Source organism: Sitophilus oryzae, unplaced genomic scaffold (assembly GCF_002938485.1).
Source record: "Sitophilus oryzae breed Bouriz unplaced genomic scaffold, Soryzae_2.0 scaffold_1442_pilon_pilon, whole genome shotgun sequence".
In the NCBI taxonomy this organism is placed as follows: domain Eukaryota; kingdom Metazoa; phylum Arthropoda; class Insecta; order Coleoptera; family Curculionidae; genus Sitophilus; species Sitophilus oryzae.
The window spans coordinates 7,040,927-7,067,406 of NW_022146107.1; the positions used below are offsets into that span (position 1 = coordinate 7,040,927).

General features: G+C 29.0%; 1 protein-coding gene and 1 long non-coding RNA gene across 3 annotated transcripts; one reads left to right on the forward strand and one right to left on the reverse strand.

Moving 5' to 3' along the window:
- Positions 1-233: 233 nt before the first annotated feature.
- Positions 234-24,919, reverse strand: LOC115877181 (TPPP family protein CG45057-like). Of its 2 annotated transcripts, XM_030893340.1 has the most exons (5): positions 24,740-24,919; positions 14,055-14,285; positions 6,498-6,692; positions 2,692-2,907; positions 234-531 (listed from the first exon to the last, which is right to left on the reverse strand). In XM_030893340.1, the coding sequence occupies exons 2-4, from the start codon at positions 14,271-14,273 to the stop codon at positions 2,725-2,727; spliced, it is 597 nt and encodes a 198-aa protein (XP_030749200.1). In that variant the 5' UTR covers positions 14,274-14,285; positions 24,740-24,919; the 3' UTR covers positions 234-531; positions 2,692-2,724. The 2 variants fall into 2 exon arrangements, with proteins under 2 accessions (XP_030749200.1, XP_030749201.1); XM_030893341.1 differs by lacking the exons at positions 234-531; positions 24,740-24,919 and adding an exon at positions 15,846-15,867 and having other exon boundaries at positions 2,195-2,907.
- Positions 4,447-5,260, forward strand: LOC115877182. Its single transcript, XR_004049298.1, has 2 exons — positions 4,447-4,674; positions 5,123-5,260. It is a non-coding gene; the product is annotated as an uncharacterized LOC115877182 (long non-coding RNA).
- Positions 24,920-26,480: the final 1,561 nt, after the last annotated feature.

Consider the following 26,480-nt stretch of genomic DNA (forward strand, 5'->3'; position numbering starts at 1 on the left):
GTTGTATACAGAACCTCATACAGTAACAAAATGAAGTTTATAAATTAAACCAAAATACCTAGTAATTATTGGTAAAACTATAAAACTTACAAAATATATCACTTTTAGCTTAAACAGTAGGTTTGAATATTTAATAATTCACAATAAATATTCATAATACATAATTATTAACATATATTAAACCATAGAGAGGCCTTAATCTAGAAAGTTATAGTATAAAACGAACAAACACACAACATTAAAAATAATTATTTAAAATTCAACTTTAGTAATACACTTCAAATATTTCAATCTATATTATTTAATAACAAATTGTACTTGAAGAGAACCAAATACTAGAGATATTTAAGTACTTTAACTAGATTTTACAGTTCTGTTATTAAATACCGATCAATGAAAAGTGTAAACACTGAATATATTTTCAATTCAATACTGCTCATGATTTTTAAATATTTTTAAAATGTTTTTAAAGCGTGGTCTGAAATTCACTCATCTCTTTCTGAAATGGTATATTTCTGAATATTGTATAACCTAAAAAAAACGACATCTAGTTAATTCAGAAATGTTAATCCACAATATTAACGATGAGCATTGCTGTGGTAACTTGACGTAATTTTTTTATTGCATATACAGCAAAAAATGCGATAGAAAACCTCTGATCTTTATAATAGAGTATTCTAAAAAGATAACGATTATATTTTTTTAATAATGCAAAATCAATATCTTTATTGCTTGTCAATTATGAACTTTCATATTTAAAGATGAACAATCTCAAATATAGTAAAAATTACGTAATAAATAGAAATATGTATATTGATAATAATATAATTCAATGGAAAGACTTAAATGATTTAGAACACAATAGTTGTTTTATCCCTGCATTTCTTTTGATTTAATTTTTAATTATATATGGAAGATGTGTGGAATTCAGGAGTAAGATATTTTTTAGAAAAATACAGTTATAGCCTTTTGTGTAAAATATAAATTATTTAACAAAAATATACTACATATACATAAAAGAACGATATCTAAGTGTGACAAGCTTTCTGTGCCCTTTTATTTCGTTACGAATATCTCTAACACTTAATATTTACACATAGTGATGTATTTATAAAAAAAACAGTAGAGTATGTATAGGTATAGACAATACATATTAGACTTTGCAAAAAAAAACGGAAAAACTGCGTTATTGTATTTATAATATGTCTGAAAAATTTATTGCATTGGCAGTTACATAAATTGTACAGTAAATCTTAAAACAGAACATTTATGGGATGTCTAAAGTCTGTCCAACCAGTGACAGTTGTCGTCTGTCATTTTAATTCACAGGTAAATTGAATTTTCCGTCACTTTGGATGTCGTCTGTCGAAATCTTTTCTGACTCGTTGAACAGACTTTATATTCTGACGATTTCATTCTTCCAAAAATAAAATCGATGTGTATTACGATTTTATTTTGTATTTAATTCTTTGGAATGACCTTAAGTATCATATATTAGTATACTATAATCTCTCTTTTCATATTATATGTCAGTTTATTCATCTTGAAATTATACGAAGTAAATATTATTATACAGTTGAACTTGTATTCCGGAAACTTCGACAGCATATTCTGCAAATAAAACTAAGTAAAAAAGTTCGTATAAATGTATGTCCTAAAATGCTTAGTTTCGGAGATACAGGGTGTGGAAATTTCATTTTTATTTTGATTTTTAACCAAACCAAATAATTTCTGAAGTAACGTCAATATTTGGATGAAAATTGGTGTCTGGGGTTTTTTTGACATCAAAAATTTGATTTTGATGTCAATATGACTCCTATTTGTAAAGGGCGCCACCTATGTAGGTGGCGAGATTTTTTCAGTAGTCAGTAGTTTTATACAGGTACGGACGAAAAGTTATTACTCTTCAAACAGTTAAAACATATGTATGTTTTAACTGTTTGAAGAGTAATAACTTTTCGTCCGTACCTGTATAAAACTACTGACTACTGAAAAAATATACATTTCCGTAACTTTTTACGTAAAAAATGCCTCTTGGTCTCGCTACGGGCAACCGTTCTCAAGATATTTAAAATGGAAATACAAGTAGTCAATATAAAAAATTCCTATACACCAATTTTCATCCAAATATTGACGTTACTTCATAAATTATTTAGAAAAAATCTCGAAATAAAAATAAAACTTATACACCCTGTATCTCCGAAACTAAGCATTTTAGGACATACATTTATAAGAACTTTTTTACTTATTTTTACCTGCAGAATATGCTGACGAAGTTTCAGGAACACAGTTTGGACCAATCTGTATAACCAATGTGAGAGCGAGCTAGTATCTTTTGAAAAGAAACTTATAATACAATTGAAAATAGCTACTAAAATAGATGGTTCATTTTACTGAGTTGATGTTTATATGTTAATGACATTGAAAATTAACACACAAGAAAATCGTGGTAAAACCAACCAAACCAAACAAAATGTACGATTATGCTTTTGTTTTTCGTGAAAAATTATGTAGTATAAAAAATAATGCTAAAGTTTTATACGAGTACATTTCCACACACTTAACGTAGAAAGTGGTTTTGGTGATCAATAAAAATGTCGCTGAATCCAGGACTATAATCATAGAGTTAAAAATAAAAAACTATAATAAATATTTTTTTAGAATAACTATAAATACATCACTGATGCGTACGTTAAAACAAGTTAACTTTTACTCAAGCACTGTTCATTCTTTCTTGTCAAAAGTATCCTTATTTTGATAGCCGCTGACATAGCCGGAGTCGTCCAGTACGTCTTTCCGTCCAGAAATGCCTTTTCCTTTTCCACTGTCGTCAAACCTCTGTTTATGCGTGCCAGTATACTTTGTAGTGTCAGTTAGCCGATCTACAGTACTGGTATTGTGTACTTTCTAAAAAAAATAAAAAATAGTATCTCTGCATCTATTAAGTGATCAAGGGTTCAAAACAACATATTAAGGGAACTGTTGTTTGTGTAATGAAAAATGGTATTTTTTATAATGATAAAAGGGATTTTATTTTGTACTGCAATAAAAACACAATATCAAATGAGCAGCTTGTTAATGTAAAATATTTTTAATACTTGAGAACCATAATCTGCAATAACAAAGCATTTAGCCGAGTCATTCAGGTCTCAAATTAGCTTAACTCTTAAAAGTATCTATATTGTAGATGTACAAATTATGAAAAGAAAATAAGGTCCTCCTACTTGTGTGTACAAGCCCACCAAGGGAGAGAAGCTAATGGAAAAGCAACCGATCTATCTAGCTAGAAAATGAGCGAACACTCGACTAACTTGACCAGAACCGTTCTGTTTCCCAAGAAGATACCAACTTAAAACGGAACTCAAGAGCGTGGAAGAGTCCATCTGTAATTTGGAATGGGAATCCTCCAACGATTTAAGACACTAGAAGAGATTTCTCAGAACTTACGACCGAGAAAAATCGAAGATTTTCCTAGATTTAAGAAAGAACAATTTTCGGATTATCACGGGATTTTTAACAGTACGCTGTCTCCTCAAGGAACACCTTAGTAGCTAAGAAACAACGGCAAATGCAGATTCTGAGGGGAAAATAGGGAAACACCATAACACTTCATCACTGAGTGCGCCGAGACGATAACCATTCGTGCCATAAACTTTGGTACGAAATATATCGGAGATGGAGAACTAATATGTGCGAAACCGTCTCAGATACTAGCTTTTGTCAAAGCCCTGAGACTGTATGGTGAGTTATTACTCAAGAAAAGGGGATACAATAGATCTATATGGTTGTGGTGATTAACTCCCCCCCCCCATACAATCTACAAAAGTATCTATCTAATTTTGGGTTTCAAAATTATTTTAATATTTTGTAAAAGATTGTGAATGTAATTGTGACTCAATTATTGTTAAATTAGTTGATGTATATTGAATTATATAGAAAGTATACCAAAATATAGATAGATAGATCTAGATATATCTTTATCTATATTTTGTTAGTGGTATATGGTATATCTCACTTCGCAAAAAAAACAGAAAGAGTACAAGGAGGATAAAAATTATCTGAACGGTTTTGTTTCTTGTAAAAAAGATTTTTTGCCATATCACACGTTAAAATCTAGTAGGCAATAATAATCTAGTTGCCGATGTAGAGGTGGATGTAGAATGATATGCCAGTGTCAAATAATTTTTGTCAATAAGTTTCATAAATTAATTATTGACGTTGTTAATTGTGTTTTTATTCCAATTATACGTAGTAGTTTAGAGTTGGAGGTTGGAACCTTTGGTGTTACACATCAAAATAAAACACTAAATCACCACAATACACCAAATATAGGTGTAATAATACAGCCACCTGCAACCGTTAACTTGTACAGGGTGTTTCATTCTCGTGTGTTTAACAGGGTTCTCGTTTATGAATAGAGATACAAAGATGCGGTTTCACACAATGAATAAAAAAACACAGGAACGAGCGTTTCGTATCTGTCACTAAAGTATGCGCGAGACAAAATCGGCCATATTGGTCCTCCGAGTATGACTCATTCTGTTGTCATTTTTTATCGCCCCAGTTCGCCAAATCAGAGGCCAAATTCCAGTGTTCCGAAAATATGGTTAGCTGTGCCGCTTGTGGCTATTCCCTGACACCAAAACATAAAGATGATGGTGTTACATTTCACAGGTAAGAATTTTTAAGCCAATAAAAGCTTATTTTATTTAACTGCTTTGTAAAGGTTAACCTAACCTACAAAACTACAAATGACAAAGCTTGCCTAGAATCATAGGCGTAACTTAGGGTTTGTGTTTTGACTGTTTGGGTTAAACACTTGGATATTGATTATCATATTATTATAATATATTTCAGAGACAAATTTTTAACTGTACAAAACTACAAATGACAAAGCTTGCCTAGGATCATAGGCGTAACTTAGGGTTTGTGTTTTGACTGTTTGGGTTAAAAACTTGGATATTGATTATCATATTATTATAATATATTTCAGAGACAAATTTTTAACTGTACAAAACTACAAAAAGAAAATACTTTCATTATTGGGGTTTAAGGTGACCCGGGGTTAAATATGACAATAGGTATTTTCAATAATCTTTTTAAAATTATACTTTTGTTCTAGCTTTCCTAAAAATCAGACGAGAAGATCGCAATGGGTAAATTTTGTCAAAAACCCTGAGTTTATCCCCAAAAACAGTAGTGTACACACAATGTATACGAAATTAATTTTATTTAAAGGCCAATAAATTTGTATTTTTGACTTTTTATTTATTTACCTTTTCCCATCCGTTTTCCCTTTTTTTTAGTTACATAATAATATGTAGGTATAATAATATTACCTATGTTCAATCACTAACTCATTTATAATCCGTTAAATATAAACAAATTAACTCTATATTAAATAACATAAAAGTAAAAATTTATTAAAACTCTGACCTGCCAAGGTTTATCATTTTTATTTTTTTTTTCGTGACTTATTCATAATTATTACTCTACGCCACTGCTACATCGAAAACAGGTCGACCACGTGGGTCGGCCATATGCAACCTCCACTTTGATCGCAGCGATGTGACGTTATGCTCGTTCCTGTGTTTTTTTATTCATTGGTTTCACATCACTGCGCTGCGCTACTTTTTTATGAAACTAAAGATGCTACAAACATGCTTGTCCTAACCTTCTTAGTTCCTAAATACAGGGCGAATATGAAAATTTTATTGACGTTGTTAATTGTGTTTTTATTCCAATAATACGTAGTATTTTAGAGTTGGAGGTTGGAACCTTTGGTGTTACACAGCAAAATAAAACACTAAATCACCAAAATACACCAAAACACTTTTACTTTTACACTGTATGACGCGCGTTTCTCTATAACCATGTTAGCATCATCAGCAGATGATTAAGACTAGTTTTAATCATCTGCTGATGATGCGAACATGGTTAGCCAAACGCGCGCCCAGTGTAAAAGTAAAAGTGTTTTTGTGTATTGTGGTGATTTAGTGTTTTATTTTGACGTAGTAGTTGTATGTCCACGAAATACTGGGACACTCTATATATGACTTAGTAAATATTTTTTTTTAGATATATGTGTTCTGACTGTAACTTGCGTTTGTCATTTGAATATTTAATACACAGCAAACATAATATAAATAATTATGATAATTAAAAATAAAGTTATCGAAACCGTGTAGTTCCGGTGAGGAATACTGATAAAATAATAAAAGTTTTACATTTATAGTTTATTGGTAAAAACAATTTTGATTTCATTATTAGCCTTTTTACTCAACAGGATAAAATATTTTTTGCAATAGAGTAGGAAGATATAGTTGAAGGGAGAAAATATATGATTTCGTAAAAAAATTAAGAAAATAATCTACTTTTAAATTAAAATACAGATAACATATATAATTATTGTTTCAGTGTAAATTTTAAAGGTTTGGTTTGGAGATTTCATGGGTTGAAAAATTAAATTTAGAAAATAAATTTAAAATTAAACTTACTCCTAATCCATGATGACCAGGTGGGCCACAATTAGCCAATTTACTCTTGATTTCACTTGCTTCGATTTTCTTGTTCTTGGCCAAATCTTCTAAGAATTTTTTGTAATCTACTATTCCGACTTTTAAAGATTTTAATTTTTTAAAATATATTCCAGTGTCTGTCGTAGTAATCTTTTTGCCATCGATTACTTTTGCCTAAAAACAAAACAGATAGAAATATATCAGTTATAAAATAAATCATAAACTTGTTTGATATAACAACGTATTTTTTTAAGAAAATTTGATAGAACAGAATCTTCGTTATCTTTACAAGATCTCTCTATAATCATAAAGCATGTATAAAAAAATACCAACTTAGAGAGGTTAGTCTACTTTTACTCCTTTATTCAACTCGGGACTTTTTAACACAGTATATAATTTTACACACTTATTTGTAACAGAATTTATAAAAAATTTGACAATAGTTCAAGTAGGTATTATAAATATTACATTAAGGAAAGTACCGTATAGGTATAATTTATACAGCGACCTGCAACCGTTAACTTGTACAGGGTGTCTCATTCTCGTGTGTTTAACAGGGTTTCTCGTTTATGAATAGAGATACAAAGATGCGGTTTCACATCACTGCGCTGCGCTACTTTTTTATGAAACTAAAGATGCTACAAACATGCTTGTCCTAGCCTTCTTAGTTCCTAAATACAGGGCGAATATGAAAAATTTGCAATTTTCCGACCCCTTCGCATTGCGATTTCTTATAACCATCATAATCAAGGTTATGTCGATCCACTTACTCTGGTTATAATTTATCGAAAAGGTGAAAACTGATAATCTAAGAGCTAGCTACATAAAAAACCTTATCATCGTTACATGGCTATTTTTTTGTGTGAAGTATCCTTTTGTGTAGCCATTATGAAATAGTCATGTCTGCCAGCGCGATCCCGGGGCTTAAAGCGGGGGCGGCCAATCGAAAGGATGAAATTTTGACACTAAAAATATTATAAGGTACACGAGTTATAATTGCGAAAATAGCTTTTATATTTTATTAAGAAACGTGGAAAATTGTTGGCAGACATTTTTCTGGTTGCTAAAATGCCGATAGACAACGCAAAAGAGGCATGAAATTTTAAAAATGATCTCGAAATTATTAAAATATGAAATTTGAAAAATGAAAAAAATAAATGGCATTCATGCATGCCGATTGATGGAACGTCATATTTATTTATTTTAAAAACCGTATGCAAAAGGGCAGACAAAAATATCGTGGCTAAATCAGCTGCAGACAGTTATCAAAAGCGCGATATTACTCTAGCGCTTTCAGGGAACGCTCGCCACCTCATCCATTTAAGTATTGATAAAGCATGTATACGATTATATTATAAATATATTTTTTTATTATTTCAAAATAGATATCATACAATTACTATTCTGCCTCACTATTTGTATCTGACTCATCGTACTGCAGATCCCCACTCTCGCAAACAAGTCTTCCTCTGAGTCGATATCTGCACCGTAAATTTTTTGTAGATTTACAAGTATTATGTTTCAATTGATAACGCGGCCAGCGTTTCCTGAAAACACTTATACAGGGTGAGTCTTAAATAAGTGAAAATACTTTTAAGGGTGATGTATTTCGACCCCAGGAACACGTCTATGAGTTTTCTTTTCGCAAAAAAGATGTAGAAAATCATGCATTATTTTTAAATTTTCATGTATATTTTAGAAAACTTTTTAGAACTGTCTGTTCACCGCAAATTTACCAACGGTATAATTATTTCTTAACCTATCATGCTTACGACTTGGCTCTATGGTTACGACTAGCGATGGGAACTATCGAATGAATTAGACTATCGAATGGTTAATGAATGAATGATTTCAACTATCGAATGGTTTTATTCGAATAAAATCATTCATTCATTTGTAAACTAAAGCATATGTGACAACCTCGCCGTGCGACTAAATGGTTATCGTTGAGCCACGACTATCGAATGCTTTTGATAAATGAAATTTAGTATTCGTTTGGATTTTGTATGCGTCAGTGCATTATTGGTTCTTCCAAATTTTTATAACTTCGCCGTATAAATACTGTGCTATTTTTGCGTTCATTAAAATAGTTAAAATACTAAAATAGTAGTTATTTTTTAATTTTATTTATTGACGATTGTGTGCATGTGCAGGTGGTCAAAATTTTTCCGATAATTTGTGTGGTTTTCCGTAGTCCGATCTTTCAATTATTTCATTTTATATGGTATATGGTCTATTTTTTAATGGGAAATTTTGAGAAGTAGCAATTTTTAGAGAGATGAGATGAACTTACAATTAATTTTAAAAATACATATTTGTATTTTAGATGTTTTAATAATACCTATGAATTAGTTGGAACTTAATAATTATATTTAAGTAATGTGGTTAAATAAATGGTTATCGAACTCAAACTATGGGGTGAGAAAATTAAAATGAAAATTTTACACGTGCCAATTTAAAAAAAGTTAACGATGTTTGTATTTTGTTTATGCTAATTCTCTTACATGTAGTTTTTTGCGAAGAAATATTTCATTTATTTTTAAAGTAAATGCCAGTAAAAGTAAATATAATTTTTAAATAGTAATATAAAGCACCTAATATAAATAATTTTGATTTCTAATTTTTTATTTATATTTTCCTTCCATTACACCGCTTGCTTAGAAAATTAATAAATGTTTATATTTCAGGATTTTAAAATTTGTTGTTAATATAACAAATTAGTTCTGTAATTATTATTATTTAATAAACCAACGTTGCCAAAAAAATTAGAGACTATATTATTTTTAAATAGGATCTAATATAAATAATTTTGACATCTAATTTGTTGTTTATATTTTGCTACTACTTAAAAAAAAATATTTATATTAAATGATTTTAAAGTTTGTTGTTAATAGGTATAACAAATTATTACTGTTATTATTATTTATTAAACCAGTCTTTGCTTAAAAACATTAAAAATAATTTTCCTACATCCAAAATAACAAGTATTATTGCAGTGTAACAACAGAATATTAATAAAAAATGCAGAATATATAGACATACTATCCCTAACTAACTAAAGCCAAACAATAATATTCTTTGCTAATATCAACTAATACAAAAATATGGCAACAGCGCCCTTCATAATGTATTTTCTGTGTAAATACTAGCACCTCAATAAAAAAAATAATGTGTCCTTATCTATATATGACTCCGCAAAAAATCAAAGATGCCGGCTTCTTTCATAGCATTGCCACCGACCGCTTTCTCGGAAAAAAAACCTACGTCGCCGGGCGACAACTAAAATTCAGTTAATATTTTATTATAATCGATCCTGACGAATAAATGAATTTCATAAATGAATGAATTTTATAAATGAATGAATTTTATAAATGAATGAATTTTATAAATGAATGAATTTTATAAATGAATGGTTTTTGCTGCCGAATTACTAGAATACAATATTTCAAGGCAGATGACGGATCTATTCGATAATTTTTATTCGAATAGTTTTCAACGAATGTTTTCTTACTAACTATCGAATTATTCGAATGAATTGCAACTATCGAATGTTTCGATAGTATTCATTCGATAGTTCCCACTACTAGTTACGACACTAAAATAATGGATGCAAGTACAGAAAAAACAGGTGTCTCACAAAATTATTTAAAAATAAATCAATTTCTTTTTAAATTTTCAAACTTGAATAACTCGGTTATTTTGGACTTATTTGGAAAACGGTAAAAAGAAAATATGTTTCTTTTATCGAGATCTACCAGCTCTGAAAATATTTGCACTTATTCAAGATTCACCCTGTAGCATAAACCCCTGTAGAGTAATATCGCGTTTTTTATAACTGTCTACCGCTAATTGAGCCACGATTTTTTTGTCTGTCCTTTTGCATAGATTCGGTTTTTTAAATAAATAAACATGACATTCCACCAATCGACATGCAGGTATGCGATGATTTTTTTGTCAAATTCCATGCCTCTTTCGGGTTGTCCGCCGGCATTTTAGCCACGAGAAAAATGTCTGTCAACAGTTTTACACGTTTCTTAATAATAAATAAAAGCTATTTTTGCAATTATAACACGTGTACCTTATAATATTTTTAGTGTCAAAAGTTCACTCTTTCGACTGACCGTCCCCGCTTTAAGCCCCGGGATCGCGCTGGCAGACATGACTATTTCATAATGGTAACAAAATGGTTTCATAATGGTTACAAAAGGATACTTCATACAAAAAATTAGCCATGTAACGATGATAAGGTTTTTTATGTAGCCAGCTCTCCGTCTATGAGTCTCATAGAGTTTTTCACGTAGAATCCAGTGGCGTAACTAATTTTTCGCCGGAAGACAGCCTATACAGGGTGCCTGTATAGAGAATGTAACTCGGTGTGAGTGATTTTTTAAATGAAACAATCGGGGTTGTCATATTGCATTTTGCCTTCTTTTTTGATTAGATTATTCTAGCTTATTAGTAAATTTGTTTTGATAGTTCCAAAGTTAAAAGGTTCCAATCTACATGCATAAGTTTGTTTTCCGTGTTCCTTCTGGACTATTTCGAATAAATGCTATACTTTTAACGTACATTCCGGGTTATGCTACCCTTGTATCGTTTTCAATACAGTATCTTTCGAAACCCGTTTTGAAATTATTCATCTCATTTTGACTACACAACCCTTCAACTACACCCCATCAATTAATACACTACAGGGTGAGTCATAAATAAGCGTAAATACTTTTAGGGGTAGTATACCGGGTGCAGTGGCGCATCCAGAGAGTGAGTCTGGGAGGGGTAGTGGCAATATTTAAATAAAGTAATAGATTTAAATTAAATTTTCGCTTAAAGGTATTGTGACTATGAAAAAAAATAAACCTAGATTGTTCTGGATTTCTATTTTATATTTATATCACATCAAAAAATATAAAAAAAAGTTTCTATAAACATGGCTGCGGAAATGTGACAGGATGTTAAAGCTTTAAAAAATCTTTTCTAATTACCTTAAATATCATGTTTTTTTCAGTTTGTTTGCAGGTCGTATTGAACAACAGTGTTATAAATTTTGAGAAAATTTAATTAGAAATTAGATTAAATAAATTGTTTATTAATTTTACTTCTATTATTATATTTAATTTTATTTTATTAATTGTGACTAATTAAATTGCGTTTACCTCTTAATAACTTTTAATAGGCGTTAAACGGCCTACGCAAATTTGCTAAGAGGAAAGAAAGTCAGTAGCGCACATGTTTTTTTAGGAAAATATTCTAGTGATAACCCGCATATTCACGTCCCTGACGATGGATTTCTATTTTGATTGATATTATTAATTTATTTTGTGACAATTTTAATTTATACCAGATTTTCTAATTTATAAATTTCTTCCTGGGAGGGAATTACACCCATTACCCCTCCCGTATATGCGCCCCTGACCGGGTGTGTCTCAAAAGTGGCTCATCCCTACAACTTTTTTATTTTTATTATTTGACTTATTTGAAAAACGGTTTGGAAAAAAGAAAATATGTTTCTTTTATCGAGATCTACCATCCCTCAAAATATTCGTACTTATTTAAGACCCACCCTGCATAAATTTCAAATTAAAGTAAGTGCTATTGTTAGGTATTTATAGCTGTACCTTTTCAGGATAATTTGATGGGAAACAGGAAAATTAGTACGCAATAAGCCTACACATTCTTTAAATGGATGTTTGATTATCCAAATTTCATTTTGACATGCAAGTTTTGGAATTTATAGTGCTTACAAGTAATTTGGTATTGAAAAACGGTATTCAAAAAATATTTTTCAATACCGTTTGATAGAGAGTTTTAAAAAGAATTTTTAAGAATGTCAATTATAAATTTCTGTATAGTGCTAATAATAAATTACAACAATTATTAGGTAATCCTAAAGATAAAACACCTCTACTAGAAAGGTCGGGTATTTATGAAATTTCATGTAAAGATTGTAATCAGAAATATGTTAAGAAAACTAGAAGATGAATATTAACTAGATTTAAAGAACATATAGCTCAGATAAATATAGATATTAAGTTTTAAATTATTAATAACTATACAAGCTTATATTAGCGTCAAAATTAATAAATTTAAAGATAGTATGAACAGAGATAACGATAAACGGTGCAATTCCTTCCAGGTTCTCTGTTCCTACTACTCTAGTTGCGAAAATTAATTTTTACGCTCGGTGGGCTCTGACTCGGTTGACTAAATCTTGCCACGCCTACTCGGTGCCCACTGAGCGGGTATATAAAGGTTCAAATTGTAGATATTAGTTTAGTTTTTAATCATCTGCTGATGATGCTAACATGGTTAGCCAAATGCGCGTCCAGTGGAAAAATAAAAGTGTTTTGGTGTATTGTGGTGATTTAAAATATATGTATTGCTGTATAATTTAAATGTTTTTTGTCCGCATTCCTTTCATAGACACAGATATAGTAGACGTACTTTATGTATATTTGTTCGGAACCCTCAGTAGGTGAGTCCGACTAGCACTTGACCGTTTTTTAGGAAATTACCCCCATTACCCCTCCCGTATATGCGCCCCTGACCGGATGTGTCTCAAAAGTGGCTCATCCCTACAACTTTTTATTTTTTATTATTTGACTTATTTGAAAAACGGTAAAAAGAAAATATGTTTCTTTTATCGAGATCTACCATCCCTCAAAATATTCGTACTTATTAAGACCCACCCTGCATAAATTTCAAATTAAAGTAAGTGTTATTGTTAGGTATTTACAGCTGTATCTTTTCAGGATAATTTGATGGGAAACAGGGAAATTAGTACGCACAATAAGCCTACACATTCTTTAAATCGATGTTTGATTATCCAAATTTCATTTTGACATGCAAGTTTTGGAATTTATAGTGCTTACAAGTAATTTGGTATTGAAAAACGGTATTCAGAAAATATTTTTTAATACCGTTTGATAGAGAGTTATACCGTGGTTTAAAAAGAATTTTTAAGAATGTCAATTATAAACTTCTTTATAGTGCTAATAATAAATTACAACAATTATTAGGTAATACTAAAGATAAAACACCTCCACTAGAAAGGTCGGGTATTTATGAAATTTCATGTAAAGATTGCAATCAGAAATATGTTAAGAAAACTAGAAGATGAATATTAACTAGATTTAAAGAACATATAGCTCAGATAAATATAGATATTTAGTTTTAAATTATTAATAACTATACAAGCTTATATTAGCGTCAAAATTAATAAATTTAAAGATAGTATGAACAGAGATAACGATAAACGGTCCAATTCCTTCCGGGTTCTCTGTTCCTACTACTCTAGTTGCGAAAATTAATTTTTACGCTCGGTGGGCTCTGACTCGGTTGACTAAATCTTGCCACGCCTACTCGGTGCCCACTGAGCGGGTATATAAATATTTATGTATTCGGTTTGGTTACGTACGTTACGTTTACGTACATTTGTTCGGAACCCTCAGTAGGTGAGTCCGACTAGCACTTGTCCTTTTTTTAGATTTCTTAATCAATCGAAGATAATATACTCGTATTATAGTAAAATAGGGTTACCTGTTTCATCCATTTGTCGCTGTTTGATAACGTGATTTGCCTTCCATCTGACTTCGGATCTCCAAATTTTGCAAATAGCTTGAATTGTTCCTCGAGCGTTGATTGTAACGGAGTTGGTGTAGTGGGTGGAGTTGGTTTTTCACTGTCTCCAGATCCATTCTCCAGTTTCAAATTTTCTACTTCTTTAATGGGCGGTTCAGGTGTAGCGGACGCCGACATTTTCTTTTAGATCTGTATAAATTATATGAAAATTATTAATAATTTTTCTATATGACGATCATTTTTGACGTAAATATCCATAATCTGCCCAACAAAAGAATATATGACAGTGACAGTTGTTTTATGACATTATAATTAAAAACTAGATTGTTTGTCAATTACTTGTCATTTTTTGGATGTAGACTGTCAAAATTATCCCTTATTTCAATGGACAAGTTTTCTATTTTTATTTTCACACACAACTACAATCGTTTTTAAAATATTCTGAAAATAGTAGTATATCCCTTAAAAAACCATCTCTCGTGGGGAGATACCCCAAGGAAAAATAAGATTTATGTTTACGCCAAATAGGTCCTATTCTGCTTTGTTTCGTAGCTACAGGGGGTTAAAGTCTTCTTTGTCGACTTATTATAATTTTCCTCCAAGTGCTTTTATCGATTCGTATTAAATTTTGAGTGTAAAACTTACTATAAGTGCGACATGTTCTAATGCTAAAAAAGTGTCGACATGGTGTGTATTTACCAGGGATGTGCATTTGCGTTATTACTGGAATATTTTTCTAAAAAAATATATGTGCGCCACTGACTTTTTTCTCTTGATAGTTAAAATTATGTAGAGCCGTTTAATGCTTTAATGCCTATTAAAAGTTGTCTCTTGATGTTTTGTCTATTTCGGACTTGATAAATTCTATTAATTTGCCTTAATCCAAGTCGAATGGCCATTACAATTTATAATATCATTAACTGGCCAAAGTGTTAAATAAGTACTCATTTATATCACATCAAAAAATATAAAAAAAAGTTCCTATAAACATGGCTGCGGAAATGTTACAGGATGTTAAAGCTTTAAAAAATCTTTTCTAATTACCTTAAATATCATGTTTTTTTCAGTTTGTTTGCAGGTCGTATTGAACAACAGTGTTATAAATTTTAAGGAAATTTAATTAGAAATTAGATTAAATAAATTGTTTATTAATTTTACTTTTATTATTATATTTAATTTTATTTTATTAATTGTGACTAATTAAATTGCGTTTACCTCTTAATAACTTTTAATAGGCGTTAAACGGTCTACGCAAATTTGCTAAGAGGAAAGAAAGTCAGTGGCGCACATGTTTTTTTAGGAAAATATTCTAGTGATAACCGGCATATTCACGTCCCTGACGAATCTGTCGACACTTTTTAGCTTTGGAAGCAACTTTGAAAAGCACTTGGAAGAAAATCGAAAAAAAAACATGACTTTAACCCCCTGTAGCTACGAAAAAAAGCAGAGTCGGACCTATATGTTGATATAAAAACTAAATCTTATTTTTACGTGAGGAATCTCCCCCCGAGAAATGGCACATGTTTTTTGAAACACCCTATATGTGTGCCTTAAAAAATAATTGGGTAGTCGGGGAAATTATGCATTAATAATTACGCTTACATGTTACATTATTAAGCTGGTATTTAACGCAACATTAAATATTGTATTTTATCAATAAACTAGCATGTTTAACATTAACGGTTTTCATTGAAATGTATAAATAGATAGGTGTAACAACGCGAATGTTAGGTAATAATGACATCATACCTTTTTTAAATCGTGAACTTTTGATACTTAGCAACCGTTATTCGAAATAATAATGTTTTTTTCAATGAAATCACTTCTAATATTTAAAATAATTTTTTGCTCGGCCGACCATGCTGCTAATCATTAATCAGTTGGAAAACACTCAAATCAGTTAGTTAATATGATAAATTGATAAGGATGCTATATTATATCATACATTTTCTATAATTAGAGAATTACTAGAAAAAAATAAGTATACATTATGTCCCCGGATTGTCTTTACAAGAGGAAAAACTTTTTTATTATTGACGTTTTGAGGAAAGATGTAGATAAGTCTTTTATCTATGATATATGTTATTACTAATTTTGATTAATGTCATATTCTTTGCTGTTGTTAAAGTATCATATTTTCCGATAACTATCATCACCCTTTCCGTAGCATTGAACTAAATAAATTTTGTACTTCTTTAACATTTTAAAACAACAAAATACATTACATAAATTAATATTCTATATATATATATTCAATAACAATATATCAAAAAATGAAAACGAAGTTATCCTTATACCATAAAAACGCATTTTGATTTTTAGGCCTTAAAAAATTAACCATATTTTCATGTTTTTCTTAATGTTCTCTAAAACGGTATGGAAATTTGGAAAAGTATAAACGGGATTAATAATTCTAGTAGAAGCAAAATTTTTTAAGAAGAATGCATTTCTCTTAAAATGTCAATAGTAAAAAAGTTTTTCTTCTTGTAAAGACAATCCGGGGACATAGGTACATATAAAAAATATAAAATAACATTTTTGGATTACTGAAGGGAGAACAATTTCCGTAAAATTGTCATTCAAATTTAAACTTGAGATAAATCGTTAGTCAAATTTATTGTTTTCTTTTATTTATTTTTCCCTAATTAAATATATTATTGTTATATACGTATTCTTATTATAATTCTAGTATGATGATAATTTATTTATACAGGGTGGTCTGAACTGTATTCCGGAAACTTCGGCAGCATATTCTGCAGATAAAAATAAGTAAAAAAGTTCGTATAAATGTATGTCTGTGTGTATATTTTTTCACTCAGTAGTTTTATACAAGAACGGACGAAAAGTTAATAAAAATTAAAGTTAATTAAAATTAGTTAATGAACAGTTAATATTCTTCAAAACAGTTAAAACACATGTAGGTGGCGCCCTCTACAAGTAGGAGTCATATTGACATCAAAATCAAATTTGTCATGTCAAAAAACTACCAATTTTCATCCAAATATCACGTTACTTCAGAAATTATTTGAAAAAAATCGAAATAAAAATGAAACTTCTCTACCCTGTATCTTCGAAACTAAGCATTTTAGAACATAGATTTATACGAACTTTTTTACTTAGTTTTATCTGCAAAATATGCTACCGAAGTTTCCGGAATACAGTTCGGACCACCCTGCATATATAATGTTACACGACAGAATCGATTCTGTGTTATGCTAAAGAATAAAGTACCTATACAAGCCTATGTATAGGCTATAAACTTTGGTATAGGAGACTAAAATGTCAATATTTTATTAAGATTTTATTGATATATATATATATATATATATATATATATATATATATATATATATATATATATATATATATATATATATATATATATATATATATATATATATATACAGGGTGTCTCAGATTTTATTCGGGAAAATTTTAATAGACGATAGAACTTGCAAAAATAAAACAAAAAGTTCATATCAACTTGTAAGATTTAAAGCTTCCTTTTCGAGATACATGGTGTTAAAGTTACTTAAAAAAGAAAAAAAAATCAAGATATTTGAAAAACTATTTAATCGATTTAGATATAACTTGACCCGTTTATAATACTTACTATGGGACTTAATTTGATGTAATTAGATTTAAGTTTAATGGCCAGGGGCGGCGGTGGGGCATCACTGTTAAATTATTTTAAAGGAAAAAATAGGCACGCCACTGCTTTTTTAGAAGTTTAATATTATTTTTGGATTTAGTAATTAAAAATATTATTTTTTTGTCTCCTGACTTTTTTGTCTATCTTGCTTACTAAAAAAATTAAATTCTAATTGGTAATTAATATTATAATTGGTATTCTAATGGTACCCTGTATCTCGAAAAGGAAGCTTTAAATCTTACAAGTTGATATGAACTTTTTGTTTTATTTTTCCAAGTTCTATCGTCTATTAAATTTTCCCGATTAAAATCTGAGACACCCTGTATATTGTTTTAAATAAATAACCAATAATTTATTCATAATGATTGTTAGTTGGAAGTTTTGGTAATACGTATAAGCAAATACTCAGTGTCACAGATACTGCCCGCATTGTAGAGGATTTTTTTTATTAATTGAGTTAGGTCAAATTTGATTTTGCAGTTTTTGCTTTAAAGAATAACTGCCAAATTTAACATTTAGAGTAATGTAGTGACTAATAATGATAGACACAATAATATATTTAAAAAAAATATATTTTAAACTATACACCATTTAAAAATAATTTTTACTCAATATAAAAGTAATATTTCAATTGTGATTTTCTTGGGCATAGGTTTCTTTATTAAAAATTAAATGATTTTTAGATGTTTTTAAATCATTTATTTGCTAACGTTTCGATTTTTTATGAAAATCTTTCATATGGTAACTCCCACAAACTTTATTTTTAAATTTACATTAAGGATATTCTAAAACCCAATATTAAAGATGCTTGCCAGTTAGGATAAATTTCAATACTGTACATAAATTATATCCGTTTACTTCCTTTATAGGCTTAATTTCAATTATAAATTGTCATTGAATTTCATGGACAATTATTTACATTCTGTTTAGAATATAAAATACGTCCGCTTAACTAGCTCATGGCTTAGAGCATGCTTAGAGTGAAAAATAAATAAATCCGAATTGTTCTTCATAAATGATACGTTTATAAACATAACAATTAAGAAAATTAACTACTATTTATTTACTAATTAAAGGAATTATGGATAAGCTTTTATTTATAAATAAATGTATAACATTATGTTAAGTAATGCTATTTTTAAATATGATAAGGTTTTGCGGTTATGCATATAAAATATATTAAACCTAAAGATATCATTCAGTTTTTATGTGACACTATTACGATTACGTCTAAAATGCAGTGAGACTGAAAGTCTGGCATCTAAAATCGCATTTGGAAAAATGATATATTTTCAACGTGTCTAAAAATAAAAATCATTAAGCAATCAACTGAAATAAAATAGTAATTTCAATTTCCTGGAATCTGTATGCTTGTTTCAGTTAAAGTGTTTCGAAATATTTTTCACTTATTTTTAGAGTGTCCTAAATAAGTAAAAAATATTAAAAGTTGTATTTTTTTAAATAAAGGTAAAATTTGATTAAGATTTACACACTTTACAAAAAAATGATTTTTTGCTAATGAACCACTGGAGCTTTTCTGAATTTTCTTTCTTGTAAATTTAATCTACTACCTATATTGCCCTTTATCAAGAAATTATGTGTCCTAACTAAAAAGTAAAAAAAAATCCAAAAAAATTCCAAATTTTCTTTCGCGAAAGAAACCTTATAATCGTTTTTCTGGAGTCGAAATATACTACTCCAAAAAATATTTGCACTTATTTAAGACTCACCCTGTATACGTCATTTAAAATAGAATTAATATCATTAATATTTTATACGGTATGATCGGAAAAAATGGTGCCCAGTTGGCTTGGAAATGAACATCGATGACATTCCCATCATTTATAAAAATGATTTCTCCCCATAAATCAAAATTATTAATCAAAAAATTATCAATCACCCTAAAACTCCATGAATCATTTAGCTATGAAAGGTACTTGAAAAGATAATATGGAAAAACATAATTATGAAAAGTAGATGGTAATATTTAGAGTCATATAGCCAGCTATTACAAAAAACAGATTTCGCGGCTTTTCTTCCAACTCCGTATTTATTTAATTACCATGACTATTAACTAACTCATATTAACAAGAAAGAGTAATAAATGAAAAGAAAAAACCTGAACAAACCTCGAAATACTTTTCGATGACACCTTGTATAGTATACAGGGTGAGTCTTAAATAAGGGCAAATATTTTCAGGGGTGGTATATTTCGACCCCAGGAACACGTCTATGAGGTTTTTTTCGCAAAAAAAATGTTGAAAATCGTGCATTTTCTGTAAATTTCCCTGTATATTTTTCGAAAACTTTTTAGAACTGCCTGTTCACCGAAAATCTTTCCACGTATAATTTCTTAATCTCTGATATTACCTTAGTTACGGCTTTACTCCATGGTTACGGCACTAAAGGGATGCAAATACAGAAAAAATCCGGTGGCTCTCAAAATTTTTTCAAAAAAAAATCTGAAAAATTATCTTGTCTGAAAAATCGTAAAGAGAAAATATGTTTCTTTTATCGAGATCTACCAGCCCTGAAAATATTTGCACTTATTTAAGACTCACCCTGTATATGAAGGTATAATTATTTTACAAATTATCATTAAACAAGTTACACCATTGTACTGGTTTACAGAATTATGTTAAACAAATGTTTACCTATATTTATCGGTATCAGAATAAGGATTATTGAAGTTATCAATTTTTACAATAATTTTTCTAAACTAGGTACCTTACTCCTTCCTTACTCTTATGATTTGATAAACAAGTTAGATAGATAGACGAATCATCTGACTCGGTTTAGAACTAAAAATAAAATTTAGTCATTATTTGGAGATGTTTCTTGAAAAATTTAATGTGTTAAACAGACACATAACATAATATACGTATGTTATGAATTCTTTATTTAAAACCAAGGTTAAAAGACAGCACATCATTTGAAAAGGTTAACGTGTATATCTTATTTTGTACTAAAGGTAAAAGGAGAATTAACTATTATAAACAAATGGAATATTTGTATAAATTTATTTTTATTTTGAAACTGTGTCGAACATTGAATAGAAATTATAAATAATCATATTATATAAGCAGTTTCTGAAATGTTTACGGTTTACGCCTCTATTATCTATGGTTTACGCTCATGTTCTGAAAATAATTAGAGACAATTAGTACATTTTACATGCAGGTGAAGGGAGTACTCGTATAAATTGTCAGGGACAAAGTTGATTGTTTTATAAGCTAAATATTAAAATATTTAGCTAAATAAAAAAATATTAAACTCCATCTATAGATACAACCCTTGTCTATATACATAAATATACAACTGATACAGCAAGCTGTTGCTAGGATATTCTATGAATTTTAATTGTGTTTATTAGACATTGTGAATGATCGTAAGCTAAAAAGTATAAGGTGTAATTGAAACCACTAATTTATTCTACTAATTGCGAGGTTCCGAATGAAGCTCAATTCTAACAAACTTTTATTTTTTTCACTAATTATCTAATTATACTTCAAAATTTGCAAGTAATGTCATTTTTAACAACATCAACTGTCGAAAAAATTGTCCTCAATTTGCGAGTAATTTCATCATCCAAAATAAAACACCAAATCACCACAATACACCAAAACACTTTTACTTTTACACTAGACGCGCGTTTCGCTAACCATGTTAGCATCATCAGCAGATGATTAAAACTGATGATGATGCTAACATGGTTAGCGAAACGCGCGTCCAGTGTAAAAGTAAAAGTATTCTGGTGTATTGTGGTGATTTAGTGTTTTATTTTGCTGTGTAACACCAAAGGTTCCAACCCCCAACTGTAATGTTGTGATAAGCAGTTATAATCCGTCAAGAGAAATTGTTGTTAGGAGATTCGGAGATTCTATTAATGTGAATGATCGTAAACTCATAAGTAAAAAGTAGTAGTGGGAACTATCGAATGAATACTATCGAAACATTCGATAGTTGCAATTCATTCGAATAATTCGATAGTTAATAAGAAAACATTCGTTGAAAACTATTCGAATAAAAATTATCGAATAGATCCGTCATCTGCCTTGAAATATTGTATTCTAGTAATTCGGCAGCAAAAACCATTCATTTATAAAATTCATTCATTTATAAAATTCATTCATTTATGAAATTCATTTATTCGTCAGGATCGATTATAATAAAATATTAACTGAATTTTAGTTGTCGCCCGGCGACGTAGGTTTTTTTCCGAGAAAGCGGTCGGTGGCAATGCTATGAAAGAAGCCGGCATCTTTGATTTTTGCGGAGTCATATATAGATAAGGACACATTATTTTTTTATTGAGGTGCTAGTATTTACACAGAAAATACATTATGAAGGGCGCTGTTGCCATATTTTTGTATTAGTTGATATTAGCAAAGAATATTATTGTTTGGCTTTAGTTAGTTAGGGATAGTATGTCTATATATTCTGCATTTTTTTATTAATATTCTGTTGTTACACTGCAATAATACTTGTTATTTTGGATGTAGGAAAATTATTTTTAATGTTTTTAAGCAAAGACTGGTTTAATAAATAATAATAACAGTAATAATTTGTTATACCTATTAACAACAAACTTTAAAATCATTTAATATAAATATTTTTTTTTAAGTAGTAGCAAAATATAAACAACAAATTAGATGTCAAAATTATTTATATTAGATCCTATTTAAAAATAATATAGTCTCTAATTTTTTTTGGCAACGTTGGTTTATTAAATAATAATAATTACAGAACTAATTTGTTATATTAACAACAAATTTTAAAATCCTGAAATATAAACATTTATTAATTTTTAAGCAAGCGGTGTAATGGAAGGAAAATATAAATAAAAAATTAGAAATCAAAATTATTTATATTAGGTGCTTTATATTACTATTTAAAAATTATATTTACTTTTACTGGCATTTACTTTAAAAAATAAATGAAATATTTCTTCGCAAAAAACTACATGTAAGAGAATTAGCATAAACAAAATACAAACATCGTTAACTTTTTTTTTTAATTGGCACGTGTAAAATTTTCATTTTAATTTTCTCACACCATAGTTTGAGTTCGATAACCATTTATTTAACCACATTACTTATAATATAAAATATAATTATTAAGTTCCAACTAATTCATAGGTATTATTAAAACATCTAAAATACAAATATGTATTTTTAAAATTAATTGTAAGTTCATCTCATCTCTCTTAAAAATTGCTACTTCTCAAAATTTCCCATTAAAAAATAGACCATATACCATATAAAATGAAATAATTGAAAGATCGGACTACGGAAAACCACACAAATTATCGGAAAAATTTTGACCACCTGCACATGCACACAATCGTCAATAAATAAAATTAAAAAATAACTACTATTTTAGTATTTTAACTATTTTAATGAACGCAAAAATAGCACAGTATTTATACGGCGAAGTTATAAAAATTTGGAAGAACCAATAATGCACTGACGCATACAAAATCCAAACGAATACTAAATTTCATTTATCAAAAGCATTCGATAGTCGTGGCTCAACGATAACCATTTAGTCGCACGGCGAGGTTGTCACATATGCTTTAGTTTACAAATGAATGAATGATTTTATTCGAATAAAACCATTCGATAGTTGAAATCATTCATTCATTAACCATTCGATAGTCTAATTCATTCGATAGTTCCCATCGCTAGTAAAAAGTATAATTGAAACCACTAATTTGCTGTACTAATATCGAGGTTCTGAATGAAGCTTAAGAGGCCTTAATTCAATTTACAATAATATGTTCATTAATTAATTAATAAATATGATTTATTAGACTAGTATTGAAGTATTTGATAATATAAAAATTAATAATAATAATTTTTAAATTTGTTGTTAGGTTTATGATCGGGAAGTTTAATAAAATGTTTAAGTATATTTGTGTTCAGTAATCTAATCTTATCATACGATATAAATCTCGATTTTTAAAAACATATACTAAATACCTAATCATTAATAATAATTATTTTGTGAAAAAATAATGGTTTAAAATAAAATAAATAAGACTAATACACTCTATGTGCCAAGAAAATGTTTTTAACAAAACTACTTTTATAACGAAACCTGTATATTAAAAAGGAAAATTAAAATCTCAAATATGAGACCTGATGTAGACCTTTAAGAAAATTTGGGAGCAGTGTTTCACTCTGTATAACAATTAATTATGTAATTGGGTAGCTAATATTTAATTACAGGCCCGAAAATAGTTTTGATGTATAACACTTAATGATATCATACCCAAATATAACAGAAATTAAGGCCACAATTCAGTTGTCCCGTTTATGTTCCTCGGTATGTAAATAGACAAATTAATTTTGTTGCTATTTCACTCTACAAAAGTCTAGTTCCAAATAATTACAAAATATTACATTATCAAATATGCAAATAATACAGGTAGGTAAATGTTTCTGCTATATCATTTAAGAATGACATCATATCCAAACATAGCGAAAACTAAGGCAATGCTCAGTTGTTCTATTTTTATTCCTAAGGGATGTAAATACGGAAATGATTCGCGTCCCTTGCAAATATGCGCAGTACAATCGATTTTCCGAAATCAATAGACCAAAAGAGACCAGAAAAAAACTCTCCCGAGATAATTTTACAGATGATTTCGCTTTTTAACTATTATTGGTTCACTAATATTAGTTATGTAGTATTTTATGCAAAATTTTAATTGAATAAAATAAGTTATTTGAAGAGTACACTTAAAAAATTAAGTCGTTAATGTTTTTGTATTTTTATACCTATAGATTAAGTAATAACGCATAAACGAAGTTCTATTTATTTAAATTGATGTCCCTCTGTAGAAGTTTTTGTTTTAGAAATTGATTAAAACCAAAAGTTACACATGAAGCGTTTGAATGTTTTACAACGAAGAGATATAACACTGAAACTATTTTATGTTCTTTTAAATAACATTTTAGTATTATTAGCTTATATTAATTATATTCACCTGTTGGTACTTTTGTTATTCCACACAAAGGCAAAGACGGATATTGATAAGGAAGTCCTGGATTGTTGCCGTGATTTTCGGGAGAAAAATTTGAAGTGCGTCTGTGAAACTAGGAAGATCACTCTGCGGTGTGCGAATAGAAACTGATTACGCCGAATGGCGGGAGCGTATTTTTTTTAAATCGCGCGCATAGACGCTGTGTTTTTGTTTACGTATACAGAGTGAATTGTTCTAATATTTAGCAAGATATACTTTTATGACGTTATATTTTAGGTAGATAACGGTAAAAAAATAAAAGATCTATCTTTTTCTAAGAAACTGTATACAGGGTGTCCCAGGCTAAGCGTGCATTAAAAGTTTCTAGAGAACTACAATATTTAGATCGAAGATTTTTGGACATCATTGTTTCACAACGAGATCTATCGATTAAAAATATTTCCAATATGAGTGATGAGTGGCACTTCCGGAAATACCAAAAGTTGACAGTAACTTTTTTATTTTAAATGGGTGCCCCCGTTTTTTATTACATACTTAAATTCTCTGTAAAATTTTATGAATTTTGAGATTAAACACTGTATACCTAACATTAACCGTTTTTGAAAAAAAAATATTTAAAATTTTTGGACGAAAAAAACTGCCTGTCAAAAATATGTGTACAGTCTAAATGTCAAATTTAGTGTTTACTACAGCCACTGTGCCATAAAGAGAAGACATGTGGCTATCTATTTCAAAAAATAAATTGTTCGAATGACATACAATAATTACCTCAGCTGTCATAGAATTGAGCGTTTAAAAAATTATCATAAATAATTTTTTTCATAAAGAAACCCACTTTTTTTATTTCACTAGTGAAAAGGCTTTTCAATTCGTTACTTTTTGACTATACATGTTCCTATATCTAAAACAAATCGTTTTTAATTTATTTAAGATTTAGTTTAAAAGCATATATTTTTCTTGATTTTAACCAGTAGCCTATAATTTTAAACGTCAAGTGATGTAAAACCGAGTGTAAAACAAGCCAACTTTGCGCTGCTTTTTCGATCATACGGTATATTATTAACAATCAACTATTAGATATCACTAAAGAGCGAAAATATGAGATATATTTTTATAAATACACTTTTTAAACTCTTAAGCAGGCAGTATTTATAATATAGGAAATTCAAATAATTCGTTTTCTGACAGATGGAAATAAGTTGTCTGACTGTTTGACACTTAATGCCAAAGAAAGCTAGATAAAATAAAAAAAAGTTTTCAAACTAAATCTTACATAACTTAAAAACAATTTATTTTAGGTATAGGAACATGTGTAGTTAAAAAGTAACGAATTGAAAAACCTTTTTACTAGTCAAATAAAAAAAGTGGGAAAGTTCCAACATCGCTGATGCATACTTTGTTGATGTATGATATACCAATCTCTAATAGAGTATTAAAACTATGTTATCTGTGGTATTAATTTAAAAATATGATTTCATTCAATATATTGATGATCAGTTCAAATTTCAAATAGGTTCAAATATAATTTTTGAAAGCAAAAAAATACACTTATAAAATTACAGTATTCGAAAAAATTAAAATCCTTTTTTATGGTACTTATTTTTCTATAAACTGAAGGCCGTGTATTATGTATAATATATGAGTCAAACAATCAATATGCTTATTCCAATGTATTAGTTGTTTGTTATAGTACTGGAAAAAGATTTTAGAAATCAAATTTTGGACAATGACAGGCTATCTGTTC